Source organism: Budorcas taxicolor, chromosome 1 (genome assembly GCF_023091745.1).
Source record: "Budorcas taxicolor isolate Tak-1 chromosome 1, Takin1.1, whole genome shotgun sequence".
NCBI lineage: Eukaryota > Metazoa > Chordata > Mammalia > Artiodactyla > Bovidae > Budorcas > Budorcas taxicolor.
This window is the reverse complement of record NC_068910.1, coordinates 106624631-106643995: the sequence shown is the minus strand read 5'-3', so window position 1 is coordinate 106643995 and position 19365 is coordinate 106624631. Positions and strand designations below refer to the sequence as shown.

General features: G+C 36.7%; 1 protein-coding gene across 1 annotated transcript in view; it reads right to left on the bottom strand.

Annotated features, from left to right (window-relative positions):
• EPHA6 (EPH receptor A6) overlaps positions 1-19365 on the bottom strand; it is a 959528-nt gene that overhangs the window by 110998 nt on the left and 829165 nt on the right. The window contains exon 14 of the mRNA XM_052649809.1: positions 8059-8268. Within this exon, the coding sequence (XP_052505769.1) occupies positions 8059-8268 (210 nt within the window). The remainder of the gene's footprint in view (positions 1-8058; positions 8269-19365) is intronic.

Here is a 19365-nt window from a genome sequence, read left to right as displayed (position 1 = left end):
TTGACATCAGAGATGCAACTGGCAATTAAGCATTAGAATGACTTCATTTCTTAAGATAGTATCTCTGAAACTCAAGGGCTAAAGTCAGCAGCTTTGTGTACACTGTCTTATTTTGTCTTTTTTCTGCACAAGCAAGATGGGCCAGTGAACATGGTGCTTTCCGCTCGCTGAACATCTGCTGATTGATCTTCCTCAGTAAATCAATTTAGTCTGGGTTTGTTCTAAAATCACTAGGCGCAGGGAGAATAACTCTGAATTAGACAGTGTTGGATGTTGCTAAAACAAAAACAAGCAGTACTTGGTATTTCCTACAATTTATGGTTAATCATCAAGATGTAGGCCAAATGTCTTCAGATTTGTGACTGGCCTTCGATTATTCCTCATTGATTAGCATTTACACTAGAAGGGCTGGATATATTTCAGATGTTTGTAGGTATTAAAATATTATGTACTCTGTGCTTTTATAAACAATTTGTCTTGGGTCTTGTAGACTTTTCCCTTCTGTTAATACCCTGACCCATTGTAATAACTGCTTCAATGTCTGTAACATTTTCTGCTTTCTATTATAATTTTTTCCTCTTCTTATGATACACTAAGGATTGTTTTAGGCTTACTCATTTGGTGGGTTGTGATTAACAGTCGTATCAGAGAAGAAATTAATGTAATTTTACTGAAAACAATGTGCTTATAGTTTCAATCACTTTCTTCCTACCATTTTCTTATTAGTGTCATTATCAGCAATTAACAAAGCAGATACTAAGTAGTATATTAATCTTGCTGTTGAAAGCGTTAAAACATGTAAAAGATAAATATCCTGCTGTCTAGGGTTTTATAAAAAGCTAAAGGGATTCATTACTACTTATAATTACTACTTATAACTCACCCCAAACCTGAGAACGGATCAGCAATATCAGTTTCTCAGTGGTCTCTTTTCTTCAATAATGCCTTCCAAGGTCTAAGGCCTTCGAGTCCTTTCTTTAAAAAGCATATTGGAGAGACACAGGGCTGACATCTACAAAGGGGTTGCTTCTGTGCATGCTTTGCACAAATGACAGATGGAGGTTTTCCCAGTGTGGCTTGGCTTCTTAATGGCATGCGTGAAGGAACAAGATGGTCCTCTCTGGCTTCAAGATTTCTTATAGAGCTGTTTGCACAGGTCTTTTCTATTCTGTATATGATAATCGTCAAACCTTTTCCATGTGTTTCACTACCAAGACCTCTGTAATGATCACAAATCCTTATTTCCTAAGCTCCAAAGATAAGACTTTAAGGAAATAATTCTTTAGATATTATCTGTGCTATTGTTGATTCCTCTTTCCATCTAATGCTTTGTTGTTCAGTCGCTAAGTCGTGTCTGACTCTTTAAGACCCTATGGACTGTAGTACTCCAGGCTCCTGTGTCCTCCACTATCTCCCAGAGTTTGCTCAAATTCATATCCACTGAGCTGGTGATGCTATCTAACCATCTCATTCTCTGCTGCTCTCCTCTTCTTTTGCCCTCAATCTTTCCCAGTATCAGGATCTTTTCCAATGAGCTGGCTCTTCACATCAGGTGGCCAAAGTACTGGAGGTTCAGCTTCAGCATCAGTCCTTCCAATGAATATTCAGGACTGATTTCCTTTATGGTTGATTGATTTGATCTCCTTGTAGCCCAAGGAACTCTCAAGAGTCTTCTTCAGCACCACAATTTGAAAGCATCAATTAATGCTTAAGTCTGACATTGTCAATTCACCCAAAGAAGTGTACGCCTCCTGGCAGAACTGTACCAGAAAACTACCATTAAGATCTTTGGTCTCTCAGCCTTGATCCAAGCCAGTATGTATGATGTTCACTTCTTCAACAGCTATTGGGTATTATTGGATACTGTGGCTCTGCACTTAGCTCATGTTCTCTCTGGTTTAGTGTAAAGCTTTGTTGCCCTTTCATTTCTGTTGTGGATTTGCTTTCTGGCATTTGGATATACTAATTCTGAAGAATATAATTTTTAAACATTAGATCATTAGAGTACCCTTTATAAAAGCTTATAGTGACAAAAATTAATAAAAACTGTCAGAATTTCTGACTATGAATTAGTCCATCATATAAACACTGGTTGGCTCAAGGGCACTTTTCTCCCACTGAATTAAGGAAACCTAAAATTGGCATATTGATTTCTTTCTCTTCTGCTAATTACAATGGTCTGCATATTTGACTGATTTCAACTGACTTCTATCATAATATTCTTATCCATCAGAGGGCAGACAGAATGAAAGCCACAATCACAGAAAACTATCCAAACTGATCACATGGATCACAGCCTTGTCTAACTCAGTGAAACTATGACCAATGCTATGTAGGGCGACCCAAGAGGGACAGATCATGGTGGAGAGTTCTGACAAAATGTAGTCCACTGGAGAAGGGAATGGCAAACCACTTCAGTATTCTTGCCTTGAGAATCCCATGAACAGTATGAAAAGGCAAAAAGATATGACACTGAAAGATAAACTCCCCAGGTCGGTAGCCACCTAATATGCTACTGGAGAAGTGTGGAGAAATAGCTCCAGAAAGAATGATGGAGCCAAAGCAAAAACAGTGCACAGCTGTGGATGTGACTGGTGATGGAAGCAAAGTTTGATGCTGTAAAGAACAATATTGCATAGGAACTTGGATTGTTAGGTCCATGAATCAAGGCAAATTGGAAGAGTTCAAACAGGGGATGGCAAGAGTGAACATCACCATTTTAGGAAACAGTAAACTCAAATGGACTGGAAAGGGTAAATTTAATTCAGATGACCATTACATCTACTACCGTGGGCCAGAATCCCTTAGAAGAAATGGAGTATCCCTCATAGTCAACAAAAGAGTCCAAAATGCAGTACTTGGGTGCAATCTCAAAAATGACAGAAGGATCTCTGTTAATTTCCATTCAGTATCACAGCAATCCTAGTCTATGTCCCAGCCAGTAATACTGAAGAAGCTGAAGTCGAACGGTTCTAAGACCTACAAGACTTTTTAGAACTAACATCAAAAAAAAAGATGTCCTTTTCATCACAGGGGACTGGAATGAAAAAGTAGGACTCAAGAGATACCTGGAGTAGCAGGCAAATTTGGCCTTGGAGTACAAAATGAAGCAGGGTAAAGACCAACAGAATTTTGCCAAGAGAATGCATTGGTCATAGCAAACACCTTCTTCCAACAACACAAGAGATGATTCTACATATGGACATCACCAGATAGTCAACAGTTAAATCAGATTGATTATATGGATTGATTATAATATATATATTCAATATATATTGATATACTGAATATATATTGATTATATTTGCAGCTAAAGATGGAGAAGCTCTATACAATCAGCAAAAGCAAAACAGGAGCTGACTGTGGCTCAGATCATGAATTCCTTTTGCAAAATTCAGACTTAAAATGAAGAAAGTAGGGAAAACCACTGGACCATTCAGGTATGACCAGGGTTATAAATAAATCATATATGAATTATAAATCAAATGCCTTAGATTATACAGTGGAAGTGACAAGCAGATTCAAAGGATTAGATCTGATAGATAGAGTATCTGAAGAACTATGGATGGAGGTTCATATCATTGTATAGGAGGCAGTGACCAAAAACCAACCCCAACAAAAAGAAATGCCAAAAGGCAAAATGGTTGTCTGAAGAGGCCTTACAAATAACCGAGAAAAGAAGAGAAATGAAAGCCAAGGAGAAAAGGAAAGATATATCCATCTGAATGTAGAGTTCCAAAGAATAGCAGGAGAGATAAGAAAACCTTCCTCTGTGATCAATGCAAAGAAATAGAGGAAAACAATAGAATGGGAAAGACTAGAGAACTCTTCAAGAAAATTAGAGTAACCAAGGGAAGTTTTCATGCAAGGATGAGCTCAATAAAGGACAGAAATGGTATGGACCTAACAGAAGCAGAAGACTGTAAGAAGAGGTGGCAAGAATACACAGAAAAACTGTACAAAAAAGATCTTAAGGACCAGGATAACATGATAGTGTGATCACTCACCTAGAGCCAGCCATCCTGGAATGAAAAGTCAAGTGGGCCTTTTGAAGCAACCCTATGAACAAAGCTAGTGGAGGTGATGGAATTTCATTTGAGCTATTTCAAATCCTAAAGATAATGCTGTGAAAGTGCTGCACTCAACATGCCAGCAAATTTGGAAAACAGCAGTGGCCACAGGACTGGAAAACAGGTTTCATTCCGATCCCAAAGAAAGGCAATGCCAAAGAATGCTCAAACAACCACACAATTGCACTCACTTCACATGCTAGAAAAGTAATGCTCAAAATTCTCCAAGCTGGGCTTCAATAGTATGTGAACTGAGAAATTCCAGATGTTCAAGCTGGATTTAGAAAAGGCAGAGGAACCAGAGATCAAATTGCCGATATCCATTGGATCATTGAAAATACAAGAGTTCCAGAAAAACATCTACTTCTGCTTTATTGACTACATCAGATCTTTTCACTGTGTGGATCACAACAAACTGGAAAATTCTTCAAGAGATGTTAACACCAGACCACTTTACCTGCCTCCTGAGAAATCTGTATGCAGGTCAAGAAGCAACAGTTAGAACCACACATGGAACAATGGACTAGTTTCAACCTGGGAAAGGATTATATATTGTCCTTTACAAGGATATACAAGGCTATATATTGTCACTCAGCTTATTTAACTTATATGCAGAGTATACCATGCGAAATGCCAGGCTGGATGAATCACAAGTTGGAATCGAGTTTCCTAGGAAACTCATATCAATAACCTCAGGTATGCAGATGATACCACTCTTATGGCAGAAAGCAAAGAGGAACTAAAGAACCTCTTGATGAAAGTGAAAGAGCAGAGTGAAAAAGTTGGCTTAAAACCCAACATTCAAAAAACTAAGATTATGGCATCTGGTCCCATCACTTCATGGCAAATAGATGGGGAAACAATGGAAACAGTGACAGACTTTATTTATTTTCTTGAGCTCCAAAATCACTGTGGATGGTGACTGCAGCCATGAAAGTAAAAGACACTTGCTCCTTGGAAGAAAAGCTATGACAAACCTAGATAGCGTATTAAAAAGCAGAGACATTACTTTTGACAAAAGTCTGTCTAGTCAAAGCAATGGTTTTTCTAGTAGTTATGTATCAGATGTGAGAGTTGGAGCATAAAGAAAGCTGAGTGTCAAAGAATTGATGCTTTTAAACTGTGTTGTTGGAGAGGACTCTTGAGAGTCCCTTGGACTTCAAGGAGATCCAACCAGTTAATCCTAAAGGAAATCAGTCCTGAATATACATTGGAAGGACTGATGCTAAAGCTGAAATTCCAATACTTTGGCCACCTGATGTGAAGAAAAGACCCTGATGCTGGGAAAAATTGATGTCAGGAGGAGAAGTGGACCACACAGGACGATATGGTGGTGTCCATCACTGACTCGATGGACATGAGTTTGTGCATGCTCCAGGATTTGATGACGGACAGGGAAGCCTGGCATGCTGCAGTCCACGGGGTCACAAAGAGTCAGACAGGACTGAGTGACTGAACTGAACTGAATTACAAAGTTCTGTATATCTGACTGATTTCAACTGACTGCTATCATAATATCTGTCGAGTAAGAATTGTTTTTCTGGAAGAGTCAGTTTATTATTTGTCCCAAATGGCAAAGTTCCTTTCTTAGTGATAAATTTGCTTATCAAGCCAGGATTTTATTGTTTTTCATTCTTCCAAGGTTTATTTGTTCACCACCTTTTTGTTGAAAAAGTTATTTAAATCTTCACATTATAGTCTTCTGATAACATAGCTGTTTTTCTCCTGTTTTTCTTTATATTTATGCTGCTGAATTACATTTACCTAGAGAAAACTGTCATTTTCTTTTCTTGAGTTTTTCATTAAAATTCTGTGCAGAAACCTGTCCTTATTTCTCTTTATGCTAATAATATGTAGCTTGGTGGGAGCTAGTAGGTTTCATGGTCCAGTACCCAAGAGTGACTTTGTGCCTGAAGCTGTCATATCACTTCCATTCTTTGCTTCGTTAAATCTTAAGGAACAATTGAAGTACAAGTTATTCTTCAGGTTGGCCTGGTTCACCTACACAGACTTAGTGTAATTTGCATTTTACCACATGGTATTAATATCTTAGCACAGTCTCATTTCTACCATTGATGACTTGATGGACAGAGAATTTTGTGATAGTCTCTCAAAGAATAACACTTTATTTTTCAAAATAAAAAAATCAAAAATATTTCTCGCCACAGGTTCTTTTATCTAGTGCATTGATATCATATGATTTTAAATGAAAGTGTTTAAAAGATTTTACTGCATAACTTAAGAGTAACTCTTTTATTTAAAAAAGAAGTGAGTGAAAATTCATATTATGTTTTGCTAGCAGGTAAGCATCACTGGACACAACTGAGCGACTTCACTTTCACTTTTCACTTTCATGCATTGGAGAAGGAAATGGCAACCCACTTTGGTGTTCTTGCCTGGAGAATTCCAGGGATGGGGGAGCCTGGTGGGCTGCCGTCTATGGGGTCACACAGAGCTCGACACGACTGAAGTGACTTAGCAGCTTAGCAGCCAGCATCATCTCCAGGCAAATCTCAATTATTTATGCTAAAGTGCTTAAAGGCAGAATAGTGAATGATCTAAAATACTTTTATCTCACTTTCATTAAAAATATCCACTCTTAAAGCTGGACATGTCTTAAGATTTAAAAATTCACATCAAAAAGTCAACTTAGAAACACTTGAATGAGGTAAAGGAGGAAGGATTCTTAGATTTCCCCCCAGCTATATGAAACAACTATATGAAATACATGCTCCTCATGCTCCTCCATTATTTGCTTTAAATATCTCCATGTTGGGTATAGAGCATGTCTTCTTTAATTAATTCCATGTTGGCATGGAGTGACTTTTTTCATATATTATGCAGAATAGGGGAGGTTAAGAGTTGGAGCTTAGAGAGATTTTACTAATGCAAAGTAAATAGAATTAAGATATTAAAAGAACTGTGATTATGCAGGTTATGTATTGTCAATAGTGAGACTCAATAGTTCAACTAGGAAAGTCCTTATTAGGAAATACCACTATCAAGGAGAAGAGCAAAGTTTGTCTTGGATGATACAAAGTGAACACAATTGAAAGTCAGAATCAAGGAATTTTATAAGTTTTACAGATACTGTGATAAAATTATTTTTCCATTTCGTTTTGGTCTTTAAAATAGAAGAAATGGAGCTACTCATTCTAATTAAAAGAAAAAAAAAAAACACCTCTGAATAGTCACTGCCATTATTGTCATTGTCGTTGTTTAGTTGATAAGTTGTGTTTGACTCTTTGCAATCTCATGGACTGGGCAAGAATATTGGAATGGGTTGCCATTTCCTTCTCCAAGGGATCTTCCCCACCCAGGGATCGAACCCACGTCTCCTGTAATGGCATGCAGATTCTTTATCACTGAGCAATCTGGGAAGACCAACTGCCGTTATTCCATATCTTAAATAAAACATATCACTTAAAACAGACAAGTGTGAGCCATAATATATCTCTTAATGTTCTTTTTAGGTAAATTTGACCTCATTTCCATAATTGAGAGCAGAGAGGCATAATATTTTCTATGTAAGTTTAAGACGGGTTGCTTAGCAATATTCAAATAAGAGTGAGTCCCTCCTCTAGAAGTGGGTATAAAACAGTTGTCCATGTAAATGTGTGTCAGATTCAGTGAAGGAAGAGATATCTTAGCACTTAAGTATAACCAGATATGAGACCATGTAGTCAAAGGAGAGCAATCTAAACTCAGTAAATTTTGTGCAGATTAAATTATCTACAAATCGCTAATCATATATGTATCATTAGGTATGTTCCATAATCATCCCTGCCAACCTCTCCTCATGAAGTGCCTGGTAGGCTCTTTATAGAACTGGCATGCAAAACCAATGTCTCTCAGTTCTTGTCTAGATCCTATTTTGGGGCACTTTTTCCTTCTGTCTTTAGACCATAATACAAACTGGAATTACTCTAATAACATTGCAAAAAATAAAAGTAAACAAACTATATTTGGAAAGGATGGATAAACTTACAGTTGTTGTATAAGCAGCTTCTGGATCATCTTCCAGCACTCGGGAGAGACCGAAATCAGAAACTTTGCATACTAGGTTGCTGTTGACCAATATATTCCTAGCTGCTAGATCTCGGTGAACATAACCCATATCAGAAAGATACTTCATTCCTGATGCAATGCCTCGGAGCATACCGACCAACTGGATGACTGTGAAGTGACCATCATGTTTCTGAAAGAGAATCACAGTTATTTATGTTAGTTTATTTTATTATAATGTGGGTGCATGCATGCATTCCTGTGTTCCTGTTTTTGTAGGGGGGTGTGTGTGTGTGGTGTATTAAATGAAACCCTTGATTTTATTTTACTGGATCCAATTTAATGTAAGCACCAAGTCTGCTGATCATTTTGTTCATAACAAAAGTGAAAATCTGTTTGAGATTTAAAGGAAAGGAAAACCTAGGTTGAAGTGATAAAGGGGGAAAAACAAAGGAGAGAAGAAAATCATCCAAATTAACTTTCAGAAAAGATGATTTCAAAAACTCTAAGTAACAAAAGGGAACTAAATTTAAATAAGATAATAGCAACGACTTCTAAGAAAAAAGAATTCACTTTCCATGGTAGTTAGCTCCTAACCAGCTGTGTGTGCGTGTGTGTGTGTGTGTGTGTGTGTGTGTGTGTGTGTGTGCCCAATCATGCCTGACTCTGTGTGACCCTATGGACTGTACAGGGCAGCAAAATCTGGGATTGGATGAAAGTTATGTGATTGCTGCAAATTGTGAAAAATGATCGAAGAAAAATAAACATCGATTGCATAAACAAGTTTAGGAAAGTTGTAGGACAATGAAAACCACATGCAAACAGAAAATAACTTGATTTTCCTAATCTTTCCTTACAGAGTTGACCCTTAAACAAAGGTGTGGACTGCACAGTTCCACTTATACCTATACTTTTTTCAGCAAATACCTAGTTGGCCCTCTGCATCTGCAAGTTCCACCGGCTTGCAGATTGTGTACAGTACTATGTTTATGGTTTTGGATTGATTGTATCAGAAAATATAGAATTCTCTGATAGAAAGGGCTGACTATGGAACTTCAGCATCTGTATATTTTTGTATCTGAGGTGGGTCTTGGAACCAGTTCCCTGTGGATATCCAGGGACAACTTTACAGAGCAAATGGCAAGAAAAGTTGGCAGTTGACTGAAAACAGGACTATTTTAGTTCTCAGGAAAATTAAAAGAAATATGAATAAAAAGCCAAGCACAGCAGTGGTATATAGTAATCAATCCTCTGACTAACTATGCCTCTCACCTTGATTTAAAACTATATTTTAACTGAAGTGTAATTGATTTATAATATTGTGTTCGTCTCAGTAGTATAGGATAATGATCTAGTATTTTTGCAAATTATACTCCACTATGGGCTTCCCTTGTGGCTCAGCTGGAAAAGAATCTGCCTGCATTGCAAGAGACCTTGTTCGATCCTTGGTTTGAGAAGATCCCCTGGAGACGGGAAAGGCTACCTACTCCAGTATTCTGTCCTGGAGAATTGCATGGACTGTATAGCCTATAGGGTTGCAAAGAGTTGGACACAACTGGGTGATGTTCACTTTCTTTCACTTTTATACTTCACTCTAGGTTATTGCAAGATGAAGGGTATACAGTATATTCTTGTTGCTTATGTATCTTATAAATAGTAGTTTGTATATATTAATCCCATACCCCTAATTTGTCCCTTTGCCCCTGCACTAACTCTTCCCTTTGATAACCACAAGCAAATTTTTGAAATAATTTTTTTTAAATAAACAAAATTCAAGTGTCATTCATGTAAGCTGTGTGCACCAGTAAGACCTGATACAAATACTATGGTACATATGTAGAGAAAATGAATATAAAAATATTTTAAGTTTAATTAAAATATTGCATACTGTTTTAATTAATTAATGCATACTGTTCTAGTTAATTATTTGGAGATTGTTGTCATTAATGGGGTTATAGAGAAGTGAGATTCTCAAATTAGTTTTATATATCAGATAACGTTTATTTATGAATGATACTAAAATTAATATTTATTAAGTGACCAGAGGACTATATTACCTTATACAAGGTGGTAGAGGCATACATAACAATATCTCAAAATTTGCAAAGTTAAAGAATTTTTCATGGATATGTGATTTAAACTGTAGAGTAGGTTAAACATTGGGATGAATTGACCATTTCACAGTGATGTGGTCTCTGCTACAATGATGATTCATTGGCCAGTTAAGTGAATCAACTTATACAACAAACAAAATAAACTTCATCTTACTACAACAACTTACATCCCTGATAGTTCTATGATAATATCTCCCAAATCAAATGGAGAGTAAGGAAAAAAACCCTTTCATAAAAGAAACGGTCTACAGCAAGTATATCCCATTTAAGCAGGAGCTTCTGTATAATTAATGTATAAAAGATAACCTAACAAAGAAAGTCTTTGCTGTTATTAGGTCTTTATATTTCTGATCCATCTTCTTAGACAGTGCACAATTAGATGAAATCTGCCTCTTCTATCATGTACCTTACTTACCTCTCCTCCATTAGGAATCTCGAAGCCTTTGAAAGCATTCATTCTTTTGGCCTAGAAAGGATTACACTAATTTTAAAGAGATGGTTCTTTTACATATCAGTCAATTGCCTGGTATCACAGTTCTTGTCGAGGCAGAATTTCTGTATAGTAGGAAATGTTAATAATAGGTGATCTGAAGGCTAGAGTGTGTGTTAGTTTCCTTATCTGTATAATAAGAATGCATGTGTGCTTAGTTGCTCAGTCGTGTCCAACTCTTTGTGACTCCATGGACTGTAGCCCACCAGACTCCTCTGTCCGTGGGGTCTTCTAGGCAAGAATACTGGAGGGGATTGCCATTTTCTATGCCAGGGCATCTCCCCAACCCAGGGATCATACCCAAGTCTTCTGCATTGCAGGCAAATTCTTTATTGTTTGAGCCGCCACTGAAGCCCTACAATGAGAATACTACAATCTAACTAAGAGTTGTAGTGAGAAAAACAAAGCAACACAGCTCATCACTTATTTCAATAATACCTGGTATTAAAAAAACATAAAATCATATGTAGTTTTTGTAATTTTAATAAAATTCAGAAAACTCTCCACTCACTCTCCTGAAAAATCAAGGCAAAAGAAACTCTTACATCATAAGGAGAGAGAGCTACTCAGTGCTAGGTTGAAATTTAATTCCCTATCTTGTTCTGAGGGTGGCACAAAGTATCAAGTTATTTCTTAAAAAAAAAAAAGACTTTTTTAGAGCACTTTTAAGTTCAAAGCAAAATTAAGAGGATGATACAGAGATTTCCCATATACCTTCTCCTTCAACAAATACATGATCTTCCCAGACATGATTATCAACATCCTTTACCAGAATGGTACATTTGTTACAATTAATGAACCTCCAACAACAAACCATGATCACCCGAAGTCCATGGTTCGAACATTAGGATTCATTCTTGGTGTTGCACATTCTATAGGTTTGGACAAAGTTATAATGACATGTACTCACTGTTACAATATCACATAATGTTTATGTATAGTAACATGTATCAATAACAGTATTTTCACTGCTCTAAAAACTCTCTGTGTTCCATCTGTTCATTACTCCTGCCACTCCCTCCCTTGCCAACACTTATTTTTTCATGGTTTTATACTTTTGTCTTTTCCAGATGTCATACATTTGGAATTAGTATGTAATCTTTCAGATTCTTTAACTTAGTAATATACGTTGATGATTTCTGCATGTCTTCTCATAGCTTGAGATCTCATTATTTTTAGTGGTGGGTAATATTCCACTGTCTGGATATGCAGTTTATTTACCCATATACTTACTGAAGGACATCTTGAATACTTTTAAGTTTTGGCAATTATAAACAAAGCTGATATAAACATTTCCATTTATTACCTGTTTATAGCAGTTTTATTTATTGACTGTTTATGCAGGTCAAGAAGCAACGGTTAGAACTGGACATGGAACAACAAACTGGTTCCAAATTGGGAAAGGAGTATGTCAAGGCTGTATATTGTCACCCTGCTTATATAACTTATATGCAGAGTACATCATGAGAAATTCTGGGGCGCATGAAGCAAAAGCTGGAATTAAGATTGCCGGGAGAAATATCAATAACCTCAGATACACAGATGACACCACACTTATGGCAGAAAGTGAAGAACTAAAGAGCCTCTTGATGAAAGTGAAAGAGGAGAGTGAAAAACTTGGCTTAAAACTCAACATTCAGAAAACAAAGATCATGGCATCTGGTCCTATCATTTTATGGCAAATAGATGGGGAAACAGTGGAAACAGTGACAGACTTTATTTTTTGGGACTCCAAAATCACTGCCAATGGTGACTGCAGCCATGAAATTAAAAGACGCTTGCTCCTTAGAAGAAAAGCTATGACCAATCTAGACAGCATATTAAAAAGCAGAGACATTACTTTGCAAAGGTCTATCTAGTCAAAGCTACGATTTTTCCAGTAGTCATGTATGGATGAGAGAGTTGGACCATAAAGAAAGCTGAGTGCCTAAGAATTGATGCTTTTGAACTGTGGTGTTGGAGAAGACTCTTGAGAGTTCCTTGGACTGCAAGGAGATCCAACCAGTCTATCCTAAAGGAAATCAGTACTGGATATTCATTGGAAGGACTGATGCTGAAGCTGAAATTCTAATATTTTGGCCACCTGATGCTAAAAATTGAGTCATTTGAAAAGACCCTGATGCTGGGAATGATTGAAGGCAGGAGGAGAAGTGGAAGACAGAGAAGGAGATGGTTGGATGGCATCACCAACTTGATGGACATGAGTTAGAACAAGCTCTGGGAGTTGGTGATGGACAAGGAAGCCTGCCATGCTGCTGTCCATGAGGTCTCAAAGAGTCGGATACGATTGAGCGACTGAACTGACTGAACTGACTGAACTGAGTAGTTAATACAGCTGCAGGTTTTTATATGGATGTAAGTTTTCACCTCCTTTCATTGAATATCTAGGAGGACAATACCTGGATTGTATGGTAAGCGTATGGTTAGCTTTGTAAGAAACTGCCAAACTGTCTTCCCACGTGGCTGTACCATTTTGCATCCCACCAACAAACGGCTTTTCCTGCTGCTCCATATCCTCACCAACATTTGGTGTTGTTAGTGTGACTAAATTTGGCCATTGTAATAGGAGCACAGTGGCATCTGATTTTAATTTTTTTTCTCTAACATCATATAATGTGGAAATCCTTTTCACATCCTTATCTGCTATAAGGTGGAATGGATGAAAGAATTGATCCAAATTGATCACTGGAACAGAATAGAGAGCCTTCCATGAACACAGCTGATTGGTCCTTGACACAGAAGCAAAAGAAATACCATGGAGAAAAAACAGTCTTTTCAAAAAATGGCAACTGGACGTATACATGTGAAGAAAAAAAAGCTTATTAGTCTAGGTTTTTTGGTCAATTCTTTCAGATTTTCTATGTAGATAACATGTCATCTGTGAATAAAGACTATATCCCCCCCTCACACTTCTTGTCTTATTGCATTAGGTAGCACTTCCAGTATGACATTGAAAATCAGTAGTGGGAGTGGCCATCCTTGCATGTTCCTGATCTTAGTGGGGCAGCTTTAAGTTTTTTACGATTCAGTATGATGTTAGCTGTTGGGTTTTTTGGTAAATAGTCTTTCTCAAGTTTAGGATGTTCTCCTTTATTCCTACTTTACTGAGTTTTTATCATGAGTTGGCATTAGATTGTGCCAAATGCTTTTTATTTATCTGTTGTTATGATCACGTGATTTTTCTTTGTTTTACCCATTTGCTGTGATGAGTAACAAGTGATTTTTGAGAGTTAAACCAGTCATGCATATTGAGGTAAATCCCACTTAGTTGTGTAATTTATTTACAGTGTTGGCTATAATTTGCTAAAATTTTGTTCTAAGTTTTTTCTTAACAGCTTTATTGAAACATAATTCACAAACCATATAATTTATGCTTTTAAAGTATACAACACACTTCTCTTTTAGTTTATTCATAGAGTGTGTAACCATCATCATTTTAGAACTTTTTCATCATTTCTCCCCCAAACCCCATATTCACTAGCACTTACTCTCCATCTCGCCCAACTCCTTCCACCAGTCATAGGCAACTACTCTTAAACTTTCTATCTCCTTAGATTTGTCTATTTCAGGTATTTCATATAAATGGTTTCACACAATATGTGGTCTTTTTTGGCAGTCTTCTTTCACTTAGTTTAACGTTTCAAGGTCCATTTATATTGTAGCTGCTGCTGCTGTTGCTAAGTCATGTCAGTCGTGTCCGACCCTGTGCGACCCCATAGACGGCAGCCTACCAGGCTCCCCCGTCCCTGGGATTCTCCAGGCGACAACACTGGAGTGGGTTGTATTTCATCATTTTTAATGAAGACTAATATTATATTAATTTTGTTTATTTATTCATCAGTGGCGGACATTAGAGTCACTTCCACTATTTGGTTATCATGCAAGATATTTTTTTGTTACACTTTCACACTTTTTTTTTTTTAAAGAAATTTGAGTTTTACTCTCTTAGCAGATTTCAGTTATACAATACAGTATTAGCCACTATAGTCACCATGTTATACATTAGATCCTCAGAACTTATTCATCATATACCTGATAGTTTGTGACCTTTTACAAACCTTTTCCTATTTGCCATCCCCACCAACCCCTGAAAACCAGTTTTCTACTCTCTGTTTCTATCAATTCAACTTTTTCCTTTTTGATGCCACATATAAATGATACCATACAGTATTCACCTTTCTCTGACTTATTTCACTCGGCATAATGTCCTCCAAGCTCACCCACATTGTGCCAAATGGCAGGTCTTTCTTCTTTTATTAAGGCTGAATAGTATTTCAGTATATTATATTCCAAATTTTCTGAATCCATTCATCCACTGACAGATACTTTGGCTGTTTCCATATTCTGGCTGTTGTGAATAATGCTTCTATGAACATGGGAGTAGATATATCTTCAAGATAATAGTTTAGTTTCCTTTGGATATATATCCAGAGGTGAGATAGACTATATGGTAGTTCTATGTATAATTTCTTGAGGAATCTCCATACTGTTTTTCATAGTAGTAGTACCAATTTATATTCCCACCAACATTGTACAAGGGTTTTCTTTTCTCCACAACCTTGCCAGGATTTTTACTTTTGTCTTTTTGGTAACAAACATCCTTACAGCTGTGAGGTGATATTTCATTGTGGTCTGCATCTCCCTGATGATTTGTGATGTTGAGCATCTTTACATCTATCTGATGGCTATTTGTATGTCTTCTTTGGAAAAATATGGATTTAAAAACTGCCCATTTAAAAATTGGATTTTTTTTTGTTACTATCACGACAATGCTGGCTTTGTACAATGAATCTAGGCATTCTCCCTTTTCTATTTTGCATAAGTTACCTTAAAATTATTTTAACTAGTCTTATCACCAACATTTGAAAAGACTGGAATTAACTGCATTTATATCAGCATCAGAGCAATCATAGTTCTAATAACTACACAAGGCATCATTAAAAATGAGATTTTGGTGTTTGAAAAGAATATAAACTACTTTTTCCATGTTCTATGATGGGTCTATACAATGTAGTATGTTTATTTCTATTTTACATGGCCAAGATTTTTCCTGACATCCATAAGGTTAAAAGTACTTTTATAAGTGAACTAAGATATGCAGCTGCCTATTTTTCACTTTTTGATGTTTTCACTAGTGGTACACAACTCTGGTGCATAAAAGTTCAGGAGTCTTGACATGAATCAAGGTAACACCTATACTAGTATTCTCATATTGTTCTCTGCTACACGAACAGCAACAAGAAAGATAATGTTATATAAGAATGTACTTGGTGAAACAATAAAACTCATTTTGTTAAATACTGATTCTTGATTATGTATCTCAGGATCAATATCTGTGGGGCATAGAAAAGAGCTGATAGGAATAAGGGAGTTGATCCTGAGAGTTCTCCCCAATAAAGCTCCTTCATACAAATCTTTTAAGAATCTCTCTTTCAGGGAACCCACCTTGTAACAATATCTATCTATCTATTTGTCTATCTATCTGCTATTTATAAAAAGTGTGCCTGATTAAAGGGAAGCTCTCAAAATAGCTGTATATTCTTCTGGGAATTCACAAACATCAATTATTACCATATTTTATAGGGAAAAAATATCTAACATTCCCTAAATATTACACACCAATCACAGTTATAAGCTCATTAGAAGTATTATCTCATTTAATCCTTGAAACAACTCTGATATAATAGTAGTTACTGTCTCTATCTTCTAGATGATCAAACATAAGGGCAAAGAGATTTAATAACCTAGTAGGTAAAGTCAGGATTTGAATCCAGGCACAGCTTACATAATTATAATTCTAGAGCTTATATATATGAATTCCAAACCTTCTACTATTAATTGGAATTATCTGAAAAACTGTTGACCCCAAGTGTGCCAGAGTGACCCAGTCTGGGCTAGTTTAGGCAGCTTGACTTAGTTCAGTAAATCAAGGTACACAATAAACAAACAGCACTCCAGATGAAACCAACAAATAAGGATCTATTTATCTATGTGTAGTTGAAAGGAATAGGCTCACTTATTCATACATGAGGTATGGCAAAAATCTATTTCTCTACAAATGATGCAACTCTCTCCTTCAACAAAATCTATATTCCTTTTTCTAGTCCTTGTTAACATAAGCCTTCTCAAGTATGTTTTAGGATATAGTGGTTTTCTTGAATAAGGTACATGGTTAATAAACAACCATCTGAATAAATAACTGAATTAAATAACCTTTGATACTATCTAGTAGTACACTGGTTGCTATTGCTACATTATTCCTATTGCCTTGCATAAAAAAAAGTTATTTTTTTTTAAGGTATGACAGTGGTTTTCTTCCTTTTATGCAGCGGTTCTATCACAGCATCCACTATATGCCGTGCCTTGTGTCAGCACTCAGTAAATATTAATTCAAATTGAATTGAATTGTTTATGAGGGGAGGAGAAAAATGTGAGAGTGCTGAGATTTAATATCTTTGGGCTGCCTTCTAGAGATTAATCAAAAAGAAACTACGAATTTTTTTATGACATATAGTTTTTTCCCCCAGGAAGACAGATTCAAATGAAAGAGAGCGAATGTGGCATATTTACACACTGCATCTCAGAGCTTAGTAGCTGGAATTCAGTTCGTCTTCATTCTTCTTTTCCTTTGCTCTCTCAGCCTGACTGTTGAGAAACACGGAGCTTAACCTCTAAGTGACAGAGAGGGTGAAACTGATTAGCAGGTGGTTTCTGAAAGCTGCATATAATATCTGTTACTTCTGAAAACTGCAGAGCTCCATACAACCTCCTCTCAGACTCTGGAGCACAACATTTCCCTATCGGAGCAGTCACTGGCACGTCACATTGTCTCCACAGTAATACAATCTCTTGTTGATGGTTTTCACTGCCCACTCTTGTGGGTTGTGCCCCACAGACACTGTAAAGCCTCTCAGCGTCCATTCATCCTAGGTTAAGGTCAAGTACTTAGTTTGTGCTTAGCACAAATGTAGGGTTTGAGTGCCATGTTGTCCTAAACTCATCACGTTATTATCTAACAACTAAAAAAAAAAAAACAGGGTTTTTTTGAAAATACAAATATCACTCTGGCAATCATTTGCTTAAAACCCTTCAAAGATAGAACAAAGTATAGTATTCGACACAAAGATATGGCTTGCCTGTGTCTCTAGTTTCACATCCTATTCTGATTCAATTTTTTGGTGTTTTAATTCACCACCACAACATGTTATGTTATCTAATGTGCTTTGCTTATATGGTTCCTTCTTCTAGGAATACCTTCTAGTCTTTGGGCAACCAAGATTTTCATGATAAGCATCATATCTTTTGGGAGGTCCTTAATAAAATCCCAAGTTCATTCTTTCAAACAAGACTCATTTAACCTCTTCTGCAGACCAGTTATTGTGCTAATTGCTGTAATCAGAGTAAGAAGCAAAAGAGAAAGGTACCTCCTCCATTTTACCTATATTTATTTGAAAGCAGGAAAACAGAAAATAAAATTTAAACTGGGGCATGAAACACTGACTTGTGTATAGAGAACAGAAGTGCAGAAACCAATTAGGAAAATATTAAAGAATGCTGAGCGCCAAAGAATTGACGCTTTCAAACTGTGATGATGGAGAAGACTCTTGAGAGTCCCTTGGACTGCAAGGAGATCAAACCAGTCAATCCTGAAGGAAATCAACCCTGAATATTCATTTGAAGGACTGATGCTGAAGTGCCAATACTTTGGCCACCTGATGCAAAGAGCTGACTAATTGGAAAAGACTGATGCTCAGAAAGATTGAGGGCAGGAGAAGAAGGAAGTGAAAGAGGATGAGATGGTTGGATGGCATCACTGACTCAATGGACATGAGTTTGAGCAAACTCAGAGAGATAGTGAGGGACAGGGAATCCTGGCATGCTGCAGTTCATGGGGTCTCAAAGAGTCAGAGACAATTTAGCTACTGAACAACAACCACAAAGAGTAACACAGGATAGAGAAACTGGTGATTAAAACTCAAAACTGAATGACGTTTGAGATCTACTTTAGAGACACAGCTAGCAGGACTTGCAAGGAGTAGGGAATTGGTCAGGAAAGTGGAAGAATAAAGTTGGAAAATATTTCTTTTTATTGCTCTCAAAGCATCTTGTCTATACTAACATTAGCTAAAGCCGTGTGTGTGTGTGTGTGTGTGTGTGTGTGTGTGTGTGTGTGTGTGTGTGTGTGGCTCTCCCACTAGCTTGACCATAATCTCACTTAAATCTCAGGACCTAGCACCATGCCTGGTACTCAGCAGATATTCAACAGATACTCACTGGATTAAACTGAACTGAATTTATTTTTCTCTTAATGGACTAAGTACTTCTGGCTTTTAGTCAATAATAGAATATTTTCTTGAAATATTTTTTATGGAAAGTTAGATTTACTACAAGAGATTCTCTGAGAAAATCATGAGTAAATGACAAATACTGACTATACTTGTAAGCATCTTCACTTCTGAGTACAACCTCCAGAATTTTGTCTTTTTGCTAGAGAGTGAGGAAAAGGGGAATAAACATGTTATACAGATGTCTGCAGTATCTGTTTCTAGGTCTTCACTAGAGAATTATAGTAATGTTGAGCCCATCAACAGAATAGCCTTACAAACTATCAAAGATCTGTGGATCATAATATATATCACTGTCATCAAACATTCTTGTTGAAAAATGTGCAATACTCCTTTGAACA